The sequence below is a fragment of the Hesperophylax consimilis genome, chromosome 2 (assembly GCF_061612785.1).
Source record: "Hesperophylax consimilis isolate HC1 chromosome 2, BYU_Hcon_1.0, whole genome shotgun sequence".
In the NCBI taxonomy this organism is placed as follows: Eukaryota; Metazoa; Arthropoda; class Insecta; order Trichoptera; family Limnephilidae; genus Hesperophylax; species Hesperophylax consimilis.
Window position 1 is genome coordinate 25,308,344 of NC_142837.1, and position 19,147 is coordinate 25,327,490.

Genomic DNA, 19,147 nt, shown 5'->3' on the forward strand with positions numbered 1-19,147 from the left:
AAAATTACGAAAAGTACCTACTTATTGATTGGTATTGTCTTTATTTTTGTTTGGTGTAAGTAATTTGTAAGGCTTCTCTGATTTCATTATAATTTTACCATTAAAAAAATGAACTAGGCGCAGTTTAGATTTTAGAGTTATGTCGAATACTTACTTTGGGGTTAAATAGGGATACTTATAATTCACATCTCAATTACACATCTGCCCATGATGGACACTGCAATGCTGTCCAAAACGTTGGCTAAAGAAAATGGTAGCGCAATAATAATAATAATAAAAACATATCATTTATATAGCGCAGTTTAGTGTCATTTCACTTCAAAAGCGCTTAACTATAACAAACTTAAAAATGGTAATTCAGTATTAGTGGTTCTTAAAATTATTCCTACAGTGTGCCTTACCCAATACAGATCTAATATTATAACCCTTAATATATTGTTTATACATAGTGATGACAAAACTTAGAATAACAATAACAGCAGGACAGGACAAATACGGGATAATACCCTAAAAACAAATCACCATAATTCTTTTGACCGTAAAAATCTCAAATCACACCAGGGTTACTTATATTTTACTGTTTATGATTTCAGAATAACGATAAAACAGTTACTTAATTAGTCTGAGTGAAATATTTTGCATTGTAATTTTACCGTGAACAATAATAATATGTACTTGGCAGCTTATATTAAGAAACATCAATATATCAAGTTACTTAATTAAATAACGTGAAAACGTAACACGATCGCGTCATATAAATAAGAAAACTATTCGGAAGAAGTAATTCCTGATCCAATCTTAACATTAAGTAAAGCGTAGACGAGTAACTTGAATCCAGCATTGTTTCAGGATCACGAGTGATACTCGATCCCGGAGCAAGGAGAAGTTTAAATCAATGTCAATAGTAATTGTCGTTGGAATCCGTTAATCCTCATTACAAATTTACCGACGATTCAATCATACTTATGTTTAAGTAATTTGTTAAACAAAGTAAGCACCTTGCTTTTGATTAAGTATTCTGGAATTTTAATTATTTATGGAGCTCAAATTGAAATAAATTTGACTTTGATTGAGAATAAATGTCGAATTTTAGAGTTTAAGGAAAATTCTTCGTGCATAAATAGAAAAGATTAGGTCTTTTGAAAAATCAACAAGGGGGATAAATTAATGTTATATTTTATTTCAGCAGAATGGAGGGATCCGTGGTTCAGTCGCACAAGCCCAGAGATCAAAAAGGGCCCCATCTAGCAGCAAATCAGCACTTTGCTTCAAAACCTAATCAGGTAGATAACAAAATATAAAGAATCAAAATCATGAAGAAGGGGCCTTTTCTTATGACAAATGTGTGCCCTTTTTAGTAACCTTCATTAACCAAGGAATTTTTGTTTATATTTCAGGTTGGAACTGTCCTGCTTTACGGTGTCCCAATAGTTTCCCTCGTTATCGACTCTCAAGAACGTCTTTGCCTCGCACAAATATCCAACACACTCCTCAAACAGTTCAGTTATAATGAAATCCATAACAGACGCGTAGCTCTCGGTATAACGTGCGTGCAATGCACCCCAGTTCAACTAGAGATCCTCAGGAGAGCGGGAGCCATGCCAGTTTCCTCCAGGAGATGCGGGATGATCACTAGAAGAGAGGCAGAGAGACTCTGCAAGTCTTTCTTGGGAGACAATGCTCCGCCAAGACTCCCAGACGACTTTGCATTTTCTGTGCATCATGAATGTGCATGGGGATGCAGAGGAGCATTCCTTCCTTCGAGATACAATTCTTCGAGAGCGAAATGCATCAAATGCACGTTCTGCGGTTTGTTCTTCTCTCCGAATAAATTCATCTTCCACTCCCATCGGACTGGTCCCGGGGATAAATACATCCAGCCCGATGCGGCAAACTTCAACTCCTGGAGAAGGCACATGAAGTTGAGTGGTAATCCTCCTGATGAGATAATACACGCCTGGGAAGATGTTAAAGCCATGTTTAATGGTGGCACCAGAAAGAGGCTGATGGCTTCTTCGGTAGGACCTTCAGAAAATAACTCAAGGGTGACTCCCCCTAAGCAAGCAAAGATAAATAATGAGAGTCCTACTCCTACAGGGTCGTCGACATTGAACTTTCCCGTTACTAGTCCATCGCCAGCACTATCAGCTCCTTCTCCAAGAGTGCCACCATATCCAGAGATCAATCTACCTTTGTCAAGGAGTTTGGTGATGGACTATGTTTGGCATCAAAGCCATGCTGCAAAACAGCATCAGTTTCCGTTTTCTCCATATACTTTACCGTGGTTAAAACGAGGATCTCCTCTATTTTTCGGACATACCGCTGCAGAATCGTCTTTGATTTCATTTCACAGAAATGCAAGTGCGATTCAAGAGACCAAGCCAGCGTTTCATCAGTCAGCATTCCGACCAGTGCAAGCGGGTGGATTAGCGGAGGCTGGCATTGGATTGCGAGGATCTGAAGATCTAACGGATGACGAGACGGTGGATATTGAGACGACAGAAGAAGAGGAACTGAATCTCAGAAGGGGAACTGTATCTCCAAGGCCAGTTTGGAGCTCTCCTCAGCGGATAGACAGTGTGAGTACAACCTTATCATAAATAAAATATTATATTATTAGGTTGGTTGTTTCTAGTTATATACCGAGCGTTGCGAAGTTCAGTTTTAACTCGACAGTTCTGCTTTTCGTCTGCCAGTAAATTTGTTTGTATGTTCCGTTTCCGCTTCAAGATGGTCGCCGTTTTTATGAATCAGTAAAAATTATTTTTCATATATGAAATCGGCGTGCTTATTTGATTTACTTTCCTATTCGCATTTATCAATATTGAAATAGTGACGTTTGTATGGAAAAATTGTAAAATCCTAATCTAAAATAAAATAAACGTGTCCCGCCATAACACAGGGGCATCCCTAGCATGGCAGTTGAAATAAAATTCAAAATGTATCATCAAATGTAAATTTCTTTTGAAAAAAAATTACATAAAATATATGGTTTATGCGATTAAATGGATTTTTTAGTACCTATTTTCAAATCTTATCGGAGGAAATTTTTTGATTTTTGATTTATTAAATAAGATAAAATTTTAAACATATTTTTTGACGTGAGGTCTACTAACTTTTCACAAAACTACTAGTTTAATTTCTACCCCACTGACTTTTCCTTCGCTTTTAAAAACGTATCAATCATAAATAATACAGTTTCATGCTACCCCAATGTATCAAACCGGTTGCCCTATTTAAATCAACCCTAAACTTAACTTAATTCTTTACACAATTCAATCATACCAAAGTTAATGTGAAGGTACATTTAATACTATAATCAAATTTCTTCTTATAATGTTGAAAAAATCCACAAATTAATTAAAGCGATGCACTACGTCGTGTAGTATTTTAAATTGAGCCGCAATCAATAACAACCCTTACGTAGATTGCGATAAGGTTTAAATTCTCGCTTAACACCATCCGCCTGTTTTGATTTGTGCAAGAAAAAAACATGGCCAAAAAGTGCCTTTTATTTTATTTTGTGGATATTCAGGCATAAATATTAATTTTTTTTCGATCATTTTATAAATAACTTAATTTTCCACATTATAAAATAAAATCATAAACGATAATGGGTTCGTAAGTAGGAGATTTTGAACTTTAAAGCCGTTTTTATAGGCCTTATACATTATTTTTTTTCTGGGCTTATAAAAAAACTATTCTAAAAAATACTCGATTATTTCAAAGGCCAAGATGTATTCTACTCGCAGTATTTAATTAAAGCATCTAAAAAATTTCTAGACGATCAAATTTTCAAATCATAAACACATGATTTTACGTTACTACGTATAGCATCGCCTTAAGCTCTGCAAATAGTCATACAGATGGTTTTGAGATAATATCCCATTGTTAAGAATAAACAATAAAATACACTATTTTTTCAATGGCAATAATCTTACCAGAAAACGTTGTTTTAATGAGAAATTTTGTACGGGAACCACGTCAGCTCCGGAATATATAATCAACGAAAATGTAATTATCATTTAGGGGAAGAACTTTTTCTTGTAATTCGATACCATGAAGCAGAAGCAAGAATATTAGATGTGGGTATCATTTAACATAATTTTATTGGATACTACCAGTGTATTAAATAATTACATTTAGCTTGATTCTCGTAAAATCCTCATAAAGTTCAATTCAGAGTGGAATTAAGTTGAATTAATTAATGTATTTATTCTTTCTTTATATAGTACATATCATTGTTTGCATTTTAATTTTTAACCTCACTAGGACTAGCCTGTATTGAAGTATATAATTTACTACCCTTTTATTTTTACAACACCAGGACACTGTCTTATCAAAATTCCCCGATTCTAAGACTTCACAGTCTCGGAAATAAATACTCTGATCTGGGAGATATATTACATCTTAAAAATAAACAGTAAAAATATTGTTTATTTCAATTCTTTTATATATCGAGACACAAATAGACATCTATAATTTCCGCACAATAAATTTTTTTATTTTTATTTTGAATATCTATTTATGTGAGACTTCTTATCATTTTTACTAATGTATCTTATTTTATTATATGCTTTTGTTGTAACATTTAATATTTTTTCTTTTTTCGTTGTATTATGTTTCCTTTATTGTTTTAATTTGGTAGAATTTATAATAACTGTGATACTCTACTATTAAACTTTGTAGTTTTTAAAAACCCATTAGGGCGTGTAATAATAAATAAGTAAATATCTTCTATATAAATAAAAATGTAAATGTTCGTTTGTTCAAAATCTTAAATATCCGAAAGTTCTTCAACGATTGCTTTGAAATTTTGACACAATGTTGCATTTGAATACGTGTTTATTTATATATACCTTTATGCTTTTTTAACTGCGCCATCGGTTGGACGTAAAAGCAACACACTCCATTGTTTCTGTATCTTCACAGACAGACTGAGTCACAGCAGTGGATGACGGGGCACAGCTTTGTAAAATAATAAAAATAACACAAAGTAATATATTGAAGAACAATAATGTTTCAATGATGGGTACTTACTATGCAGGGTATGAACGAAGCTAATTCAGTAATGTAGTAAACATGTAGGGTGACCGTGTGTTGATATTTCATTGGAAATAATATATTTTGCTATTTATTTATTTAAAAAAAAATTGGGTATTGTAATATTTTCAGATACGTCCGAGAAAAGTGTGTTGTGAGTATTTTGTTTTGAAATATTAAGTACAAAATAAGTCATTCAATAAGGCAGTTCTCAATCATACAGAAACCATATGTAAATTTTTTTCTCCGTTCCTAAAGAGTAATAGGGTTACACTGATGATTTTAAAACGATACGACAGGTGTACATCAACATACTGCCAACTCTACCAGTGTATGTACTTTCGGCGGAAATTGCGAGCGATCGAGACTGGGGAATAGATACCCTGGTCCCCTCGTATTAAAATCCGCTCCAATTCCATTGAAAAAATTAATTTCTAAGATATATTAAATATAAACCGGTGTACTTACATAAACTATAAATTACAACCACTTAATGAAAATTACAATTATTAAAAACCCCAGATATAAGTATTGCTTCCAATTTGACTCCTATTTTTTAAATTATTAATGGAATTATAGACTGCCCTGATTTATTGTGGCTAATCACCTTCATACCAACTGTAACTACTCGAGTGAAAATTATTTTTAATTGCGACAATCAGGACTGAGTAATTGCTATACCTTGATTGCATGCAGTTATCAATACCTTCTCAGAAATAGTCGATGTGTTTAAATACATGGAATATGGTTATAAGAAGGCTATAATAATATACTTCAATAACAATAATAAAAGTATTAACGATATTATTATTTTACATAATACTGTAATTCTGCATTGGTTCTATGTAATTTTAATAGCAAATTTTACTTCATGGTTATGTACTGTTCCACTAAAATATCATGTATATAAAATATTTGTAAAATCCCCGTATGGGTGTATAGTAAAAATAAATAATATGTGGCTATATATTCTAACTGATATTATTTTGAATAAGCCTCATTAAAAAAATCTTTTGAAATAGCTTAAAGGTAAATTAGTATTGGAAAAATCTTTTTTTCATAGTGGCACTGATATTTACTTACTAATTTATTAAGGCACTTCCTACTTCCCGCGCCGGAACAATATTTTACACTGATTTTGCAAGGAGTGTAGACTCTAAATAAATATATTTTATATAACGTATTAAACACGGCTACCATCTTGACAGGATTGACCGGAACAAACAAAGAAATTTACTGACAGATGAAAAGCAAAGTGCTCGAGTCAAAATAGGACTTCGCTAGGCTCAGTCAATTATTATTAACACGTGACATTATAAAACACAAAGTGTGAAGGTTTCTTTCTTTTCTAAAAAAATCAACAAATCATAGGTACATGTATACACAACTCGTAAGGTTAATAATCCCCGTTCGATACATAATTACTCAGTTTGTCTGAAAGGCGAATCGTTATATTTTGTGTTGAGTAGTGTGTAATCAGTAATCACAGCTTATTCATCTTCAACGTGAACGGCGGCGCAGCTTTTCTCGAAACTTCCTTAGGACCAATTACCTGTGTTTTCATGTCGACATTTCAAAGAGGCTTTGCTGGCGCAACGCGGTGATTACGCCTCGCTAATGAGGCGCCCAACCCCCCCACCTGGGTAGGTACCTGCCCTTGTACTGTACTTAACTCTACTATTCTATACTGCCTTCATACGCCAACGTCTCAAAGCTTTCAAAGCTCTGAAGAGATAAACCGATAGAATGGTGTTGTGGGCGTATTTTTTAACTTGCTTCTCGTGAAATTGATGAAACGTATGAAACTATGAACACGGATCGCTTATACGACGCATTCTTGTATTCAAAAGCTATTTATTTTTAAATCATGCAGTGGTGAAGATTGCGTCGATGAGTATAGATTATTTAAAGAAGCAATACGATTTCCCCTTTGAATCTCTCCTCACTGACGCAAAAATATCGATATCGGAAGATATTTGATTCAGGAGCTATATTATACTCCTTCCCACTGGGGGAACCATTGGTAGGTTGGTCTTACAGGTAGGAATATAGAATAATCTATGATGATGCTGTCTAAGATAGTCACCAGGAACGCGCTCCACAATAGCTTAGTTCTCGATATAGCCTCGCTGTAGTCTGAATAAGTATGTGGCAGCAAACTCCTCCCTTCTACTCTGCAAGGAGTGAAGTCCGAGCTTGTGCAGAGAAAGTACCTCAGGCAGAACTACGGATGGTGGCCGCACTCCCTTGTATAGACATATCAGTAGTATTACTTATTAGAATTATAAAAATCTCCCTAAATAATCCCGAAAAAATCCGCCGGAACTCTGAGAACAAAGCCTAACATATTTAGAGCCGACTGGCACTTCCTTTCGATACGAACACGAAATGTTAGATTACTTTCACACATAATTCATAGATCTCTTCGTATCTATACTTTCACTGGTCGTGTTTGGTGAACTGATCTGAATAACTAGATACTTCCTCACGTTCCTCCTCCCACCTCCTTCCCCCACCCACTACCTTCAGCCACACAACATACCCCAACTGGGGATGCCACTTGAATGCTATGTGCACGTGAAGCCACTATTAGTCTCAGCCAGTGTCACTGGCTCTAGATGGTTGGGAGCAGTTGCGACTCTTGTACGGTTTCACATAAAAAAAGAGTTATCGTTGAAACCCGTTTAACTATACCGCAGCCAAGTGGGGGAATAGATAGTACCAAAAATTACTATCCTCCTTATATTAGCTTAAATACTTGACATATCATTTAAGTATTTTACGTATTACTATGCAAATACATAAGTTACCATTAATAATTGACTGAATAATTGGGATTTCTATAGTTTAAAACCCATAAGACAGAAAAATGCACGGGGTCGTCGGAAGACCCACTTGGTTACAGACGTTTTGTTTGGCATCTTGGCCTGCAAGAGTTAAGATTATGACTGAGCATAGGGTACCTGTGGTAGGAGAGATTAAAAGGTCTGCTAAAAGTCAGAACTACACATTTTTATCTACCACACTTGAGCAGACATCAATTTCTCTGAAATGTATGCGGCCAAGACTTGAAAGATCTTCTATGTAAATTAGGCACTTCGATTCTCTTTCAAATCTGTTTAGATCAAATTATAGGGATTTTCTATTCAGTGTTTGAAAGTCTTAGTGCTTAAAGCGAGTAACTTTGCCTGTTTACCAAGAATTCTATTTCAACGTTTAAAGAAATAATTATGAAATATGTTGTACTCGAAACTCTTTGCTGTGTTCCAATAATTACTTGTAAAAAATATTATTCTTTCTACGGCTGAGGCACGAATAGATGCTGAAAGAAATTATAATTTAAAACTCTTCATTTTAATTAAGCCGACGGAAGGATTTTGCTTTTATTATTCGACTTTATTTATTTATTTAATATCCACGGTACAAATATACTATACACAACAATTGGATGTCACGGTATACAACGGTAAGCATAATAACAAGCACATCCTCGACACAACTTAAACAAAAATAACAATTAACAGTGTCATTTAATTGTAAAATGATAACAGAAAGTATAAAATTAATTATCCAGACAAAACGAATTGTATTAAACCGGGGAAGTTTTTGGAAAATCGTTAATGTGTTTTAATTTTTGGCTTAATATTATTTAATAATGGGTATTTCTCCCCAAAACTTGTCTCTAAAGCTACAATACTACGTGTGATTATATTTCTCATTATTTATTCATTTATTTACAGACAAATAGTCCATTAACAATATAATATTTTTTACATGAATAAGAAACAGAGATGGCAGTGAAAGCAGAGCATATATAAATGATTAGCAATGACAATGTACATATAATATAAAAAGTACAGATGGAAGACAATTAAAAGTGTTACAAGAAAATTACAATTACAATGCATGAAGAAGGTTTAAAGGGCTTTTAAAAATTACACACGTATCGACTGTCGAAATTCATTCGGGCTTACACCAAAAATTCAATGCTTTGACTTGACGATGAGTTGACAAGTCTCGCCATTCTGGACAAATGAGAATGGAAACCATACTTAGTGGAATGCAGATTGAGGAACAGAAATTCTTTATTTCGGAGTGTACGGGAAGGGACGTTGAACTGGATAAGCCGCAACAAAGTAGGTGTGTCAGTAATACTGTTGACAGTTAAAATATACAAATAAGTTCAGAGTCTTTTCTACGTATTTCCAACGAAGAAATGTTTGAAGTTTGTTGAATTTATGTGGGCAGCATAGAAAGAAGATCAAATGACACTAGCAAATTCAAGGCGAGGGCAAACCATCGAGCAGTATAGACTTTTAAGTGTACTTATATGTTTGAAGTCAGAGGTTTTTCTATGAATGATTCCGAATAGTTCAAGTGATTTGTTAACGATGTTATTAATGTGATCACGGAAAGAAAGTTTACAGTCCTAAGTGATCTTAAGGTCCTTGATAGATGTGACAGTAGATAGACAAACACTATTTAGTTTAATTTATTAAAAATAAATCCTATTGTGATTTTACATATTATGAACAATATAACTTACAGTATGTATATCACGCATTTAAAATGAATATTGCATATATTTTTTGAATATGTTACATCACATAAAAAAACAATGTTACAAAGTTATATAATGTAATATACTTGGGATGAACCCCCATCAGTGGTGCATTATTATACTATCGTTATTTGTTTATTTATATGTTTTTAAAGATAAATAAAAACTTAATTGTTCTTTAATTTCTGAATCTTTCTGCTATTGAATATAAAAAAAATATTTCTAGATATTTATAATTGAATTTCCCCCTTGTTTTTTTTCATTTTAGAGTTGGAAGAATTGATGTTTGTCTAAGCTTTCTATTATTTTTATTTGGGTCAGTTTAATTTAGAGTTATCTTAAATTATCTTATTAAATTATTACTCAATTACCTTTGTTAATTTGCAATCTTGCACAGTAGAAGTATTATGTTATGAATACATATTCATTTTTGCGTTATGTAAAGCGGTTGTGTGGTTTTTTTATATGTTGCACCGCATCACATAAAGTTAAATTGTACCTATGATTGATTGACAGAAGGCAAAGTACATAATTCTTAGTAAACCTTTATTTAGAATATATCTTAGGGCGAGTTGTTGGAAAAACTCACATGTGAGATGGTCATCACATCGTCAATCGATTCAATTTTCCATAAATTGGGTTGTTTCATCGTTCGTCAAAAGAAAATTTAACGAAAAATCTGAAAGGCTGTATGTACTACAAAGTTCCGATTACTGGTGATAACGAATATTTTAGCATATAACGTAAAAAGAAAACCCAATAATTAAAATTTCAGAAGTCAACGGTTTTGTGGGAAGAAGTGTAGATACCTTTTATACGTATAATATTGTAAAAATTTGTTTTTATGTCGTTGGTTTCAGTGATATAAAATGAGGAAAAAAAACTGGTAAAACCATTGAAAAAGTACAAAAAATTATATAAAGATTAAGTGTGAATGTAAAAAAAATTCAATTTTGTAGATAAGTTACAGATATTCTATTATATTGATTTTTAGTTTGGAGTGGTGCCGGTAAATTTGTTTTTATGTCGTTGGTTTCAGTGATTGAAAATGAGGAAAAAAAACTGGTAAAACCATTGAAAAAGTACAAAAAATTATATAAAGATTAAGTGTGAATGTAAAAAAATTCAATTTTGTAGATAAGTTACAGATATTCTATTATATTGATTTTTAGTTTGGAGTGGTGCCGGTAAACATCGATTGAACTATACCTAGTCTGTGTAGCCTCTGAATTGACGAATTTTCTAAATAATTATTAGCAGGTTAAGGAACATTATACAGAGCAGTCAGTCTTGTCTTACGCGTGGGGTACACGCAAAGTAATAAGGTTTGTTAAATCCAAGGCGTCCAATCTGCCATTCGCTAGTCTTGTCTTACGCGTGGGGTACACGCAAAGTAATAAGGTTTGTTAAATCCAAGGCGTCCAATCTGCCATTCGCTAGTCTTGTCTTACGCGTGGGGTACACGCAAAGTAATAAGGTTTGTTAAATCCAAGGCGTCCAATCTGCCATTCGCTATTTTGAAAAGGCAAACTAAATCAGTCATTGTGCGCCTTGATGATAAGTCCACTAAAAAGGTGTTATTAACTTCGACTGGAATTCCTACTTTATAATTAATAAATCTCAGAAATTCATGCTGCACTCTCTCAATCTTTAGTTGGTTAATCTTATGCAATGGGGCCCAGATTGTCGAATTATACTCTAGATTTGTTTTCACCAACCCAGTGAATTGTAATTTAAATGAATTAATTATTTTAAAATCGTTCACCGTCCCCAATATAAACCACAAAATTTCAAGGCCTTGTTTTTTTATTTCATTTATATGAGGATCAAAAGTTAATTTACTATCAAAAATAATACCAATGTCCTTAATTTGCTCGACTCTTTTTAGAAGAATGTTATTGATGGTATGTTGATGCGTGATAGGATTTTTGATACCAGTAAAAGTTAACGTTTGAAATTTTTCAATATTTAGAAATAACTGCATAAAGTGCACAACTCTTGTAGTATCGCAAGATTTAAGGCGATGCCATACGTAGTAATGCAAAATCATGTGTTTTTGGTTTGAAAATTTGGTCGCCTAGAAATGTTTCAGATGCTTTAATTAAATACTGCGAGTAGAATACATTTTGGCCTTTGAAATAATCGAGTATTTTTTAGATCAGTCTTTTTATAAGCCCAGAAAAAAAATGTATAAGGCCTATGAAAACTGCTTTAAAGTTCAAAATCTCCTACTTACAAACCCATTTTCGGTTATGATTTTATTGTATAATGTGGCAAATTAAGTTATTTATAAAATGATCGAAAAAAATTTAAATATTTATGCCTTAACATCCACAAAATAAAATAAAAGGCACTTTTTGGACATGTTTTTTTCTTGCATAAATCAAAACAGGCGGATGGTGTGTTAAACGGGAATTTAAACCTTATCGCCATCTACGTAAGGGGTGTTATTGATAGCGGCTCGATTTAAAATATTAGCAGTCTCCATCTTCTATCTTCGTCGAACGTCACAGCGGTGCTGCCAAGGTCTGGTATCTGTGAGAGGATATTGTGTCAGCGGTTTATTAGCAGCAGACACATACCTGGACGGATGACGAACCTCGTGCTAGCACCGTTGGTGGACGCGGTGCACTCTTTCGATGCAGCAGCTGGTCCAGTTTCTTCACCACCTAGGATTCTTGCTGCAGAGTATCCATCTTCTATATTCGTTTCACCTGTTCCTGTACTTCATTTTACTTAACTTAACTTCACTTTGTTTTTGTAATATTAATTTATATTTTTCGTAATACCTGCATAAACTGTAAAGCGCCCCTGAGGTGATATCTTACAAAAGCGGCGCTATACAAATTGTCCGATAAATAAATAAAATAATCTTTTCTTATTCTGACTGTTGAGGTGACTTGATTGCGATTATACTACAGTCATAAAGTATGTAGGTACTTCTCTCCGTAAGAACAGGAGATTTAAAACTTTTTTCATGGGAGGTGTTTTTATTCGAGAAAAGGTAGTCCCCTTATTTAAAATTCAGACCCAGAAACTGAGAGAACTCGTAGGTAATTAAAAGTTTTAAGAACTTAAGTTTTGTTTTAATTATAAAAAACGACCTATTCATTTCTTTACGATTTTAACACTTTTAATCCCGAACCAAAATAATTAACTAACTAACTAACCATCACGCCATTTCCCCGCAGGGGTAGGCAGAGAGGACGGACCGCCAAACAACTCGGTCTTTTATTTATTAATCTTAAGTTAGCTCACATCTTCGTGTGTGCTAATAGTTTTATAAACATATAAACATGTACATTGTTTGGCAAACATAATCTTTCTTTAAATATTTTAATAAAGTCACAAAAAAAGAAACATTAATAATTGAGATAGACATATTTTCTTAATTCATTTTTGAACTTATTAATATTTTCTATCACAGCAATTTCCTTCGGGATTTTGTTTTAGAGTTGAACGGCCTGGTACATCAGAGATTTTTGGGTGCTTGTTTTTTTTCTTGTTGGCAATCTAATTTGCTTAGAATTTCTCGTCCCGTGTCCGTGTATCTCGTTATTGTAATTTATTTTTCTTTTCAGTTCCTTAGACATCATCCCTAAGTTAATTTTATGTATAAAAATAAGTACATTGGCACACACTTCTTGCCTCATTCACATTAATACATCGTCTCATACTTACTCTTTTATTATTCTGACATGGCCTGACTCAAGTATCTGATTCACTTGATCGTGCCAAGTCTTCCTCGGGCGTCCCCGACTTCTGCTAATAATTAACTTTTTTAGAATACAATATCGTGTTAATAATATTCTAATTACCTGTTTTAAACGATACCAAAACTTCCTGATATAAAAAATATTAATTTATTAAAAATCTGATCAAATTATTTGTAATCCTGTTAAAAATGGGACTGCAGGCCGAATGACATATTATCTTACAAAGTATTATTAATGTGCTATGAGGATGGTGGAACACGTGTTCATAAATACGTCATAAATGTCGCATTTCGTCATTATATTTATCGGGAAAAGCACACCTGCATGAATACGTATTCCAATATATTCTGAATGGACTCATATTTTTACAGGAAATGGATTGCCATCAAGTTTTTAACAGGATTTCAATAAATCAGCTACATTTTCATTTTCTCCGTGGAGTTACGACTGCCCGGCTTTGCTGGAGTTAAAAAACACGTTTTCGAAATAATTTTTCGGATTGAACATATGAAAACATAGAAGAAAAACAATAGGACGACTTATTTTATTTGATGACGGTTAAATAGATGTATTCAAAAATCCATCTAAATTTTGGGGACACAAAACTGATTTTCCTTTCATAAATAAACTAAAGTTCATATTTGCTTTGATCACAATGAGTTTCGTAATTTTTTTCTTGCAATCTACAATTTTAATAAAATTCCGCTTTCATCATAAATAATCTAACCAGTATTTTTTGTTGTTCAGTCCGAAAGATTTGAGAAAAACCTTTGGAAAATATCTTTCCCATTATTTAGAGAAAAATCATTCATTCTTTTGCGTCCATTAAGTATATTTTTTTTAATCACTCCCCGGCCAGCCATTGCCAATTGGTTGAATTTAAATAACGAACCTGAAAGTTGAGTTTAATCAGATGGTAAAATATTCACTTGACTACCCCGAGAAAAAGCTGTCTTATCTCGTTTACACGCCGTAACTTGTCTACCTAATTACCCCGCGACCGCCCAACCTACAAAACTTACTGTAATGATTTAAAGTTACCTGCTGGCTCAATGTCATTTTGTCTGTATTATATATATTATTACTTTACTTAGCGCCTATGTTGTCTTTGGGGATGCTGTGTGGTGGTTTTTTTAAGGAAAGGAAGTAGAGGAAGATATGGGAAGCAAAAAGGTATGAGAGGTGGGTAGGTAGGTAATTCATCTCTCGCACTGCGATGCAAGAATCCTGCTGGAGAGGTAACAAGATCTCCCTCTTCCAGTCTCTCCAAATCCAGTCCTACATTCGGTAGCGTAGGTGGGCAGACCTACATGTATCCTCACCCCATGAATCCTGGCACCCCTACTGAGTCACGAAACGTAGCGAAACACTTGGGGCGACCTATGGCAGAGACGTTGGTTATCCAATGAATGGTTTAAGTGTTTACCCAAATTGGATAGAGTAAGATAACTGCGAAATTGTAATTCGTAATGTATCCAAAAATCGGTAAAAAAAATTGAAAAAAAATCGTTATAGAAAGAACTTACTCTTTCAGATCGTGATGGTGTATGTTTTGATATCTGATTTGATACAATCGATAATATTAATTACATTATTAACGATTGCAATTACCTCCTAATGATGCAGATGTAATCGCTGATTGCGCAATTTACATGCAAACTTTAAGAAAAAATAACTTTACGTAGTAGTGATTATTATAATTTTGAGTTATGATTATCAGGTTTTGTTACAAATTTTATAGGTGAAAACCAGAGTAGTCTTTAATAAAACATTTTTTTTTCAAGTAAACCCAACAATTAAATTCAGGAACCACCTCTGAGCTAATAACAACACAATACTTGATAAACTTACTTGATTCTGTGCAAAGGAGGGCGGTCGGTCTGATTGTTAACAGACTGATTGTCATGTCTAATGCACAGACGTAATGTGGGCATGTTGAGTCTGTTCTATGGATATTTTAATGGAGCCTCTTCTAAGGAGCTAGCGGCACTGCCCCCGGAGCACCGGTGCACGTGTGTGAAACGCGACGTATGCGAGCGGAACTTTTGAGTGGAACGAGCTACCCCTGATTTTAGACTGTACAGACATAGCACATAATACATTCGTTAATGGCCTACAATCTCATTTTTAACGGTAATTCGAATAATTTGAATAAATTTTGAATTATCATTTATTTTTAAATGGGAAATCCCACAAGAGTTCCAACTGCTCCCATCGGTATGGAGCCAGTGAAACTATGGCATCTCCAATTGGGGTATGTTGCGTTGTAGAATGAGGGTGATGAGTAGTGATGAGGGGATGAGGGGAAGGAGATGGGAAAGAGGAAGGTGGGGAAGTATCTAGCTATTCAAATCTGGTCACCATTGAACGTGCCGCAAATTTACCATATATTATTTCACATGAGTGAATACACAAATTAATCAAATAAAATTTACTTGCGCAGTCCGGGATTTGAACCCGCAACCTCCAGCTTGTCAGTATACAGCCTTACTCCTCGACTACGGATGCTGTTAAAATTAAAAATTAAATTCCAATCTTAATCAATTATTTATCAATATTTTTAATCAGGATGTTTTCTCCGTGTTCCTTGGATTCAATGATAACGTTCGAGCGAAGTTATTTCCTGTTTTACTTTGAAAATCAAATTTACAAAAAGAGAGACCAACATTCCCAGGTTACCAATAATATGACTACATAAACGTGATTTTCTCCTAATCATCACTATGGATGGAACATGTTGTTTGTTCAAATGGAGGACTTAGCTAGCTGAGGATTGAATCTACGACGCCTGGTGGGAACCCGACGCTTTGGACTGCTCATCTACCATGAAAATTTGCGATCACTAATAATTGTATATGTCCCGTTCATCACATCCAGGTTGTCGGGTAATTATCTTCGCTGTAGTATTTTTTTGCTAAATGTATACTTAGTCTGAAATGAAAAACTCCGTCTGGCAATTGATTGCTACTCCTAGCCAACTGCTGAAGTGTGCTTAATACCGTGTGAGAGAGCTTCCGGGAGAGGCTTCCCGTTTCCGCCCCACTTCCGGTGGGCGCGGAAGTAAACACCGACTAATATTCCCCTTAATTATATAACTCGAACACAGCTCTGCGAAATGTTCTGAAAATTGTCATATGTATAACTGCTGCATTTATAGAAAAAGGATTACAGGAGATTATGTTGCTTTAAAATTGACAAAAGAATAAGTCAGGATACTCCCAGGAAGACACTTCACCATCAAGTGCGTAGTTATTTTTAAATAGGGCCATCTCAAGAACCTTTTTAGGCTCTGAGAAAAATAATTTCTCTTTAGATCTTTGTCATCTTTGGGGATGCTTTTAAGGAAATGAAGGAGAGGAGGTTCTGCTAAGAAAAAAGGTACGTGGAGTGGGTAGGAAACTGGGGGTTAGTGTGTCCATGAGAGACAGACTTAGTGACAGTATTACTGACGCATCCACCACCAAGACCTCTACAAAAGTCACCGCACGAATCCGGGCATCCGTAGCAACTGTGGCGGAGGTATAGTAGAGGTCTTGGTGGTGGATGCGTCAGTAATACTGTCACTAAGTCTGTGACTGTATTACTGACGCATCCGCCACCAAGACCTCTACAAAAGTCACCTCACGAATCCGGGCATCCGTAGCAACTGTGGCGGTGTTGTAGAGGTCTTGGTGGCGGATGCGTTAGTAATACTGTCACTAAGTCTGTGACAGTATTACTGACGCATCCGCCACCAAGACCTCTACAAAAGTCACCTCTTGAATCCGGGCATCCGTAGCAACTGTGCCGGAGGTGTTGGTCATCAATTAAATATACCCGCCTTTCAAATTGAGATTCTGAAAAGCATGGTATTAAAGTTAATAAAGCACATAAATATGTCACATTCTATCCACTCTGCCTAAATATACAATAAAGTGAAGTAATGGTGAAATTAAACACTTCATTTGCACAAAATTATTATGCATTCCAAGGAAGAACCTTTTTCAATCAACTTCCCGAGGAAATCAGAATCATAAACGGCAAAAGCCAAGCTTTGAGCATTTTTAAAAAATATTTTAAAGATAAATTATCAAAAAATGAAAAGTAAATATTCTACTTAAGAATCAATTTCTTCTCCAAATATAGTATACATATTAATAAAAAAATAATTGTCTTTATCCCAGAAACTAATAACATCATATTTTTATTTATATATTTTAGCTACTAGTAGTAAATTTTACTAACAATTTTTTTTCCTACGTCTCTTGATTCTATATGTATATCTACAATAACATAATGTACACTCCTCTTCCAAACACAAGCGAATGCTTCTCTGGAAGAGTAGTATTAAAGATTGTCATTGTAAATTGTAAACCTTATTACTTACATGTACGTTTTCCTTTGATAAAAAAAAATAAAAATTTGTTACCAAGTCACTTTTTAAACGAACAGTTTTCACTTAATGTTCTCACAAAATAAAATAATTTCATAAAATAAATAAATTTTTAATTTCATCCTCTCCCATAAAAAGTTTTGTACGTCAATATATATTTACAAAAATTATTCATAAATATTATTAAAAAACAGATAATTTAACAGAGCTTAATTAAATTAATCGGAGCTTAAAGCTACCTAAAGTTAAGCGCCAAAAAGCGGAAAGTGCTGTACGATAAATTGATTACAAAAATTTAAAAGTAGATCGTGGAAAATGGAAACATTTATTGTATTAATGATTAAATTTGGCCCACTTCAAAGTGAAAATAATTAATTTAACGCAATGCCTAGAAATCATTACTTACATGTTTGATTTCTTGAGAAATAAACACGAGTAATTTAATGAACGAAGTATGAGAATTGTTTTAAAAGCTGAAGTATGTATGTACTCGTATGTAGATACAATGCATGTAAATTGGGCTTGACAGCCGAAAAAGAATCTAAAAGCCCTCCGGTATTGACTGGAATTACCTCACACCCAAATATCCAAATAACTTTTTTTTTATATAGTGAATACCTCACAAGAGTCCCAACTGCTCCCGTCTGGAGCCAGTGAGACTATGGCATCCCCAATTGGGGGATGTTGTGAGGCTGAAGGTAAGTGGGGAAGGGAAAGAGGAAGGTAGGGAAGTACCTGGTTATTCAGATCTAGTCACTAAACACGGCTAAAGCCATTTGGAGCAACGTTTCAATTCTGAATGGTGGTCTTACACCAGGGCGATACTGGTAGTATCTTCCACTCTGGAACGTGCCGCAAATATACTATATATTATTTTAATTAATTAATTGTGAAATAACACAAATTAATCAAATAAAATTTATTTGCGCACGCCGGGTTCGAACCCGCGACCTTCGGAATGGCAGTCCAATGCGTTACCACTGGACTATGCCGGCCGTCAAACTGCTTCAAGTATGCATATCACCAGTCAATGGATATGTAAAAAGTTTTTTCAATCGCATGAAAGAAAGCCAACATAACATTTCAAAGTAAATATGTACTAATTAATAGTGGTATCAACATATGTCACTGATTCCTATGTTTGTTACAAAAAGGCACGGCTTTTTAGAGTGTTCACTAAAACACACATTACGCACACCAGTGATTTGTTGTGCTTAGAACACAGTCATCACTTGAATATAACATTTGCGTCATTTTGCATACTTAGTTCCTGCTTTTGACATGAAGGACGGTCGGTAGGGTGATTCGACATATTTTTAAAAGTGCAGATTAATCTATCAATTAATTGTACAAATTTTAAAATTATTTATATTTTCATGTGATTGCGGTAGGGTAGGCAGTGCTTATGTGTCCATATGGAATGCACGCCTCCGCCCAAAATGAGCTCTGACACCA

General features: G+C 34.3%; 1 protein-coding gene across 1 annotated transcript in view; it reads left to right on the forward strand.

The window, feature by feature from the left end:
- Window positions 1–1,190: 1,190 nt before the first annotated feature.
- The window catches only part of fuss (SKI family transcriptional corepressor fussel), a 63,682-nt gene continuing 45,725 nt past the window's right edge, over window positions 1,191–19,147 (forward strand). The window contains exons 1-3 of the mRNA XM_089643628.1: window positions 1,191–1,283; window positions 1,398–2,098; window positions 2,354–2,579. Of these exons, the coding sequence (XP_089499754.1) occupies window positions 1,191–1,283; window positions 1,398–2,098; window positions 2,354–2,579 (1,020 nt within the window). The remainder of the gene's footprint in view (window positions 1,284–1,397; window positions 2,099–2,353; window positions 2,580–19,147) is intronic.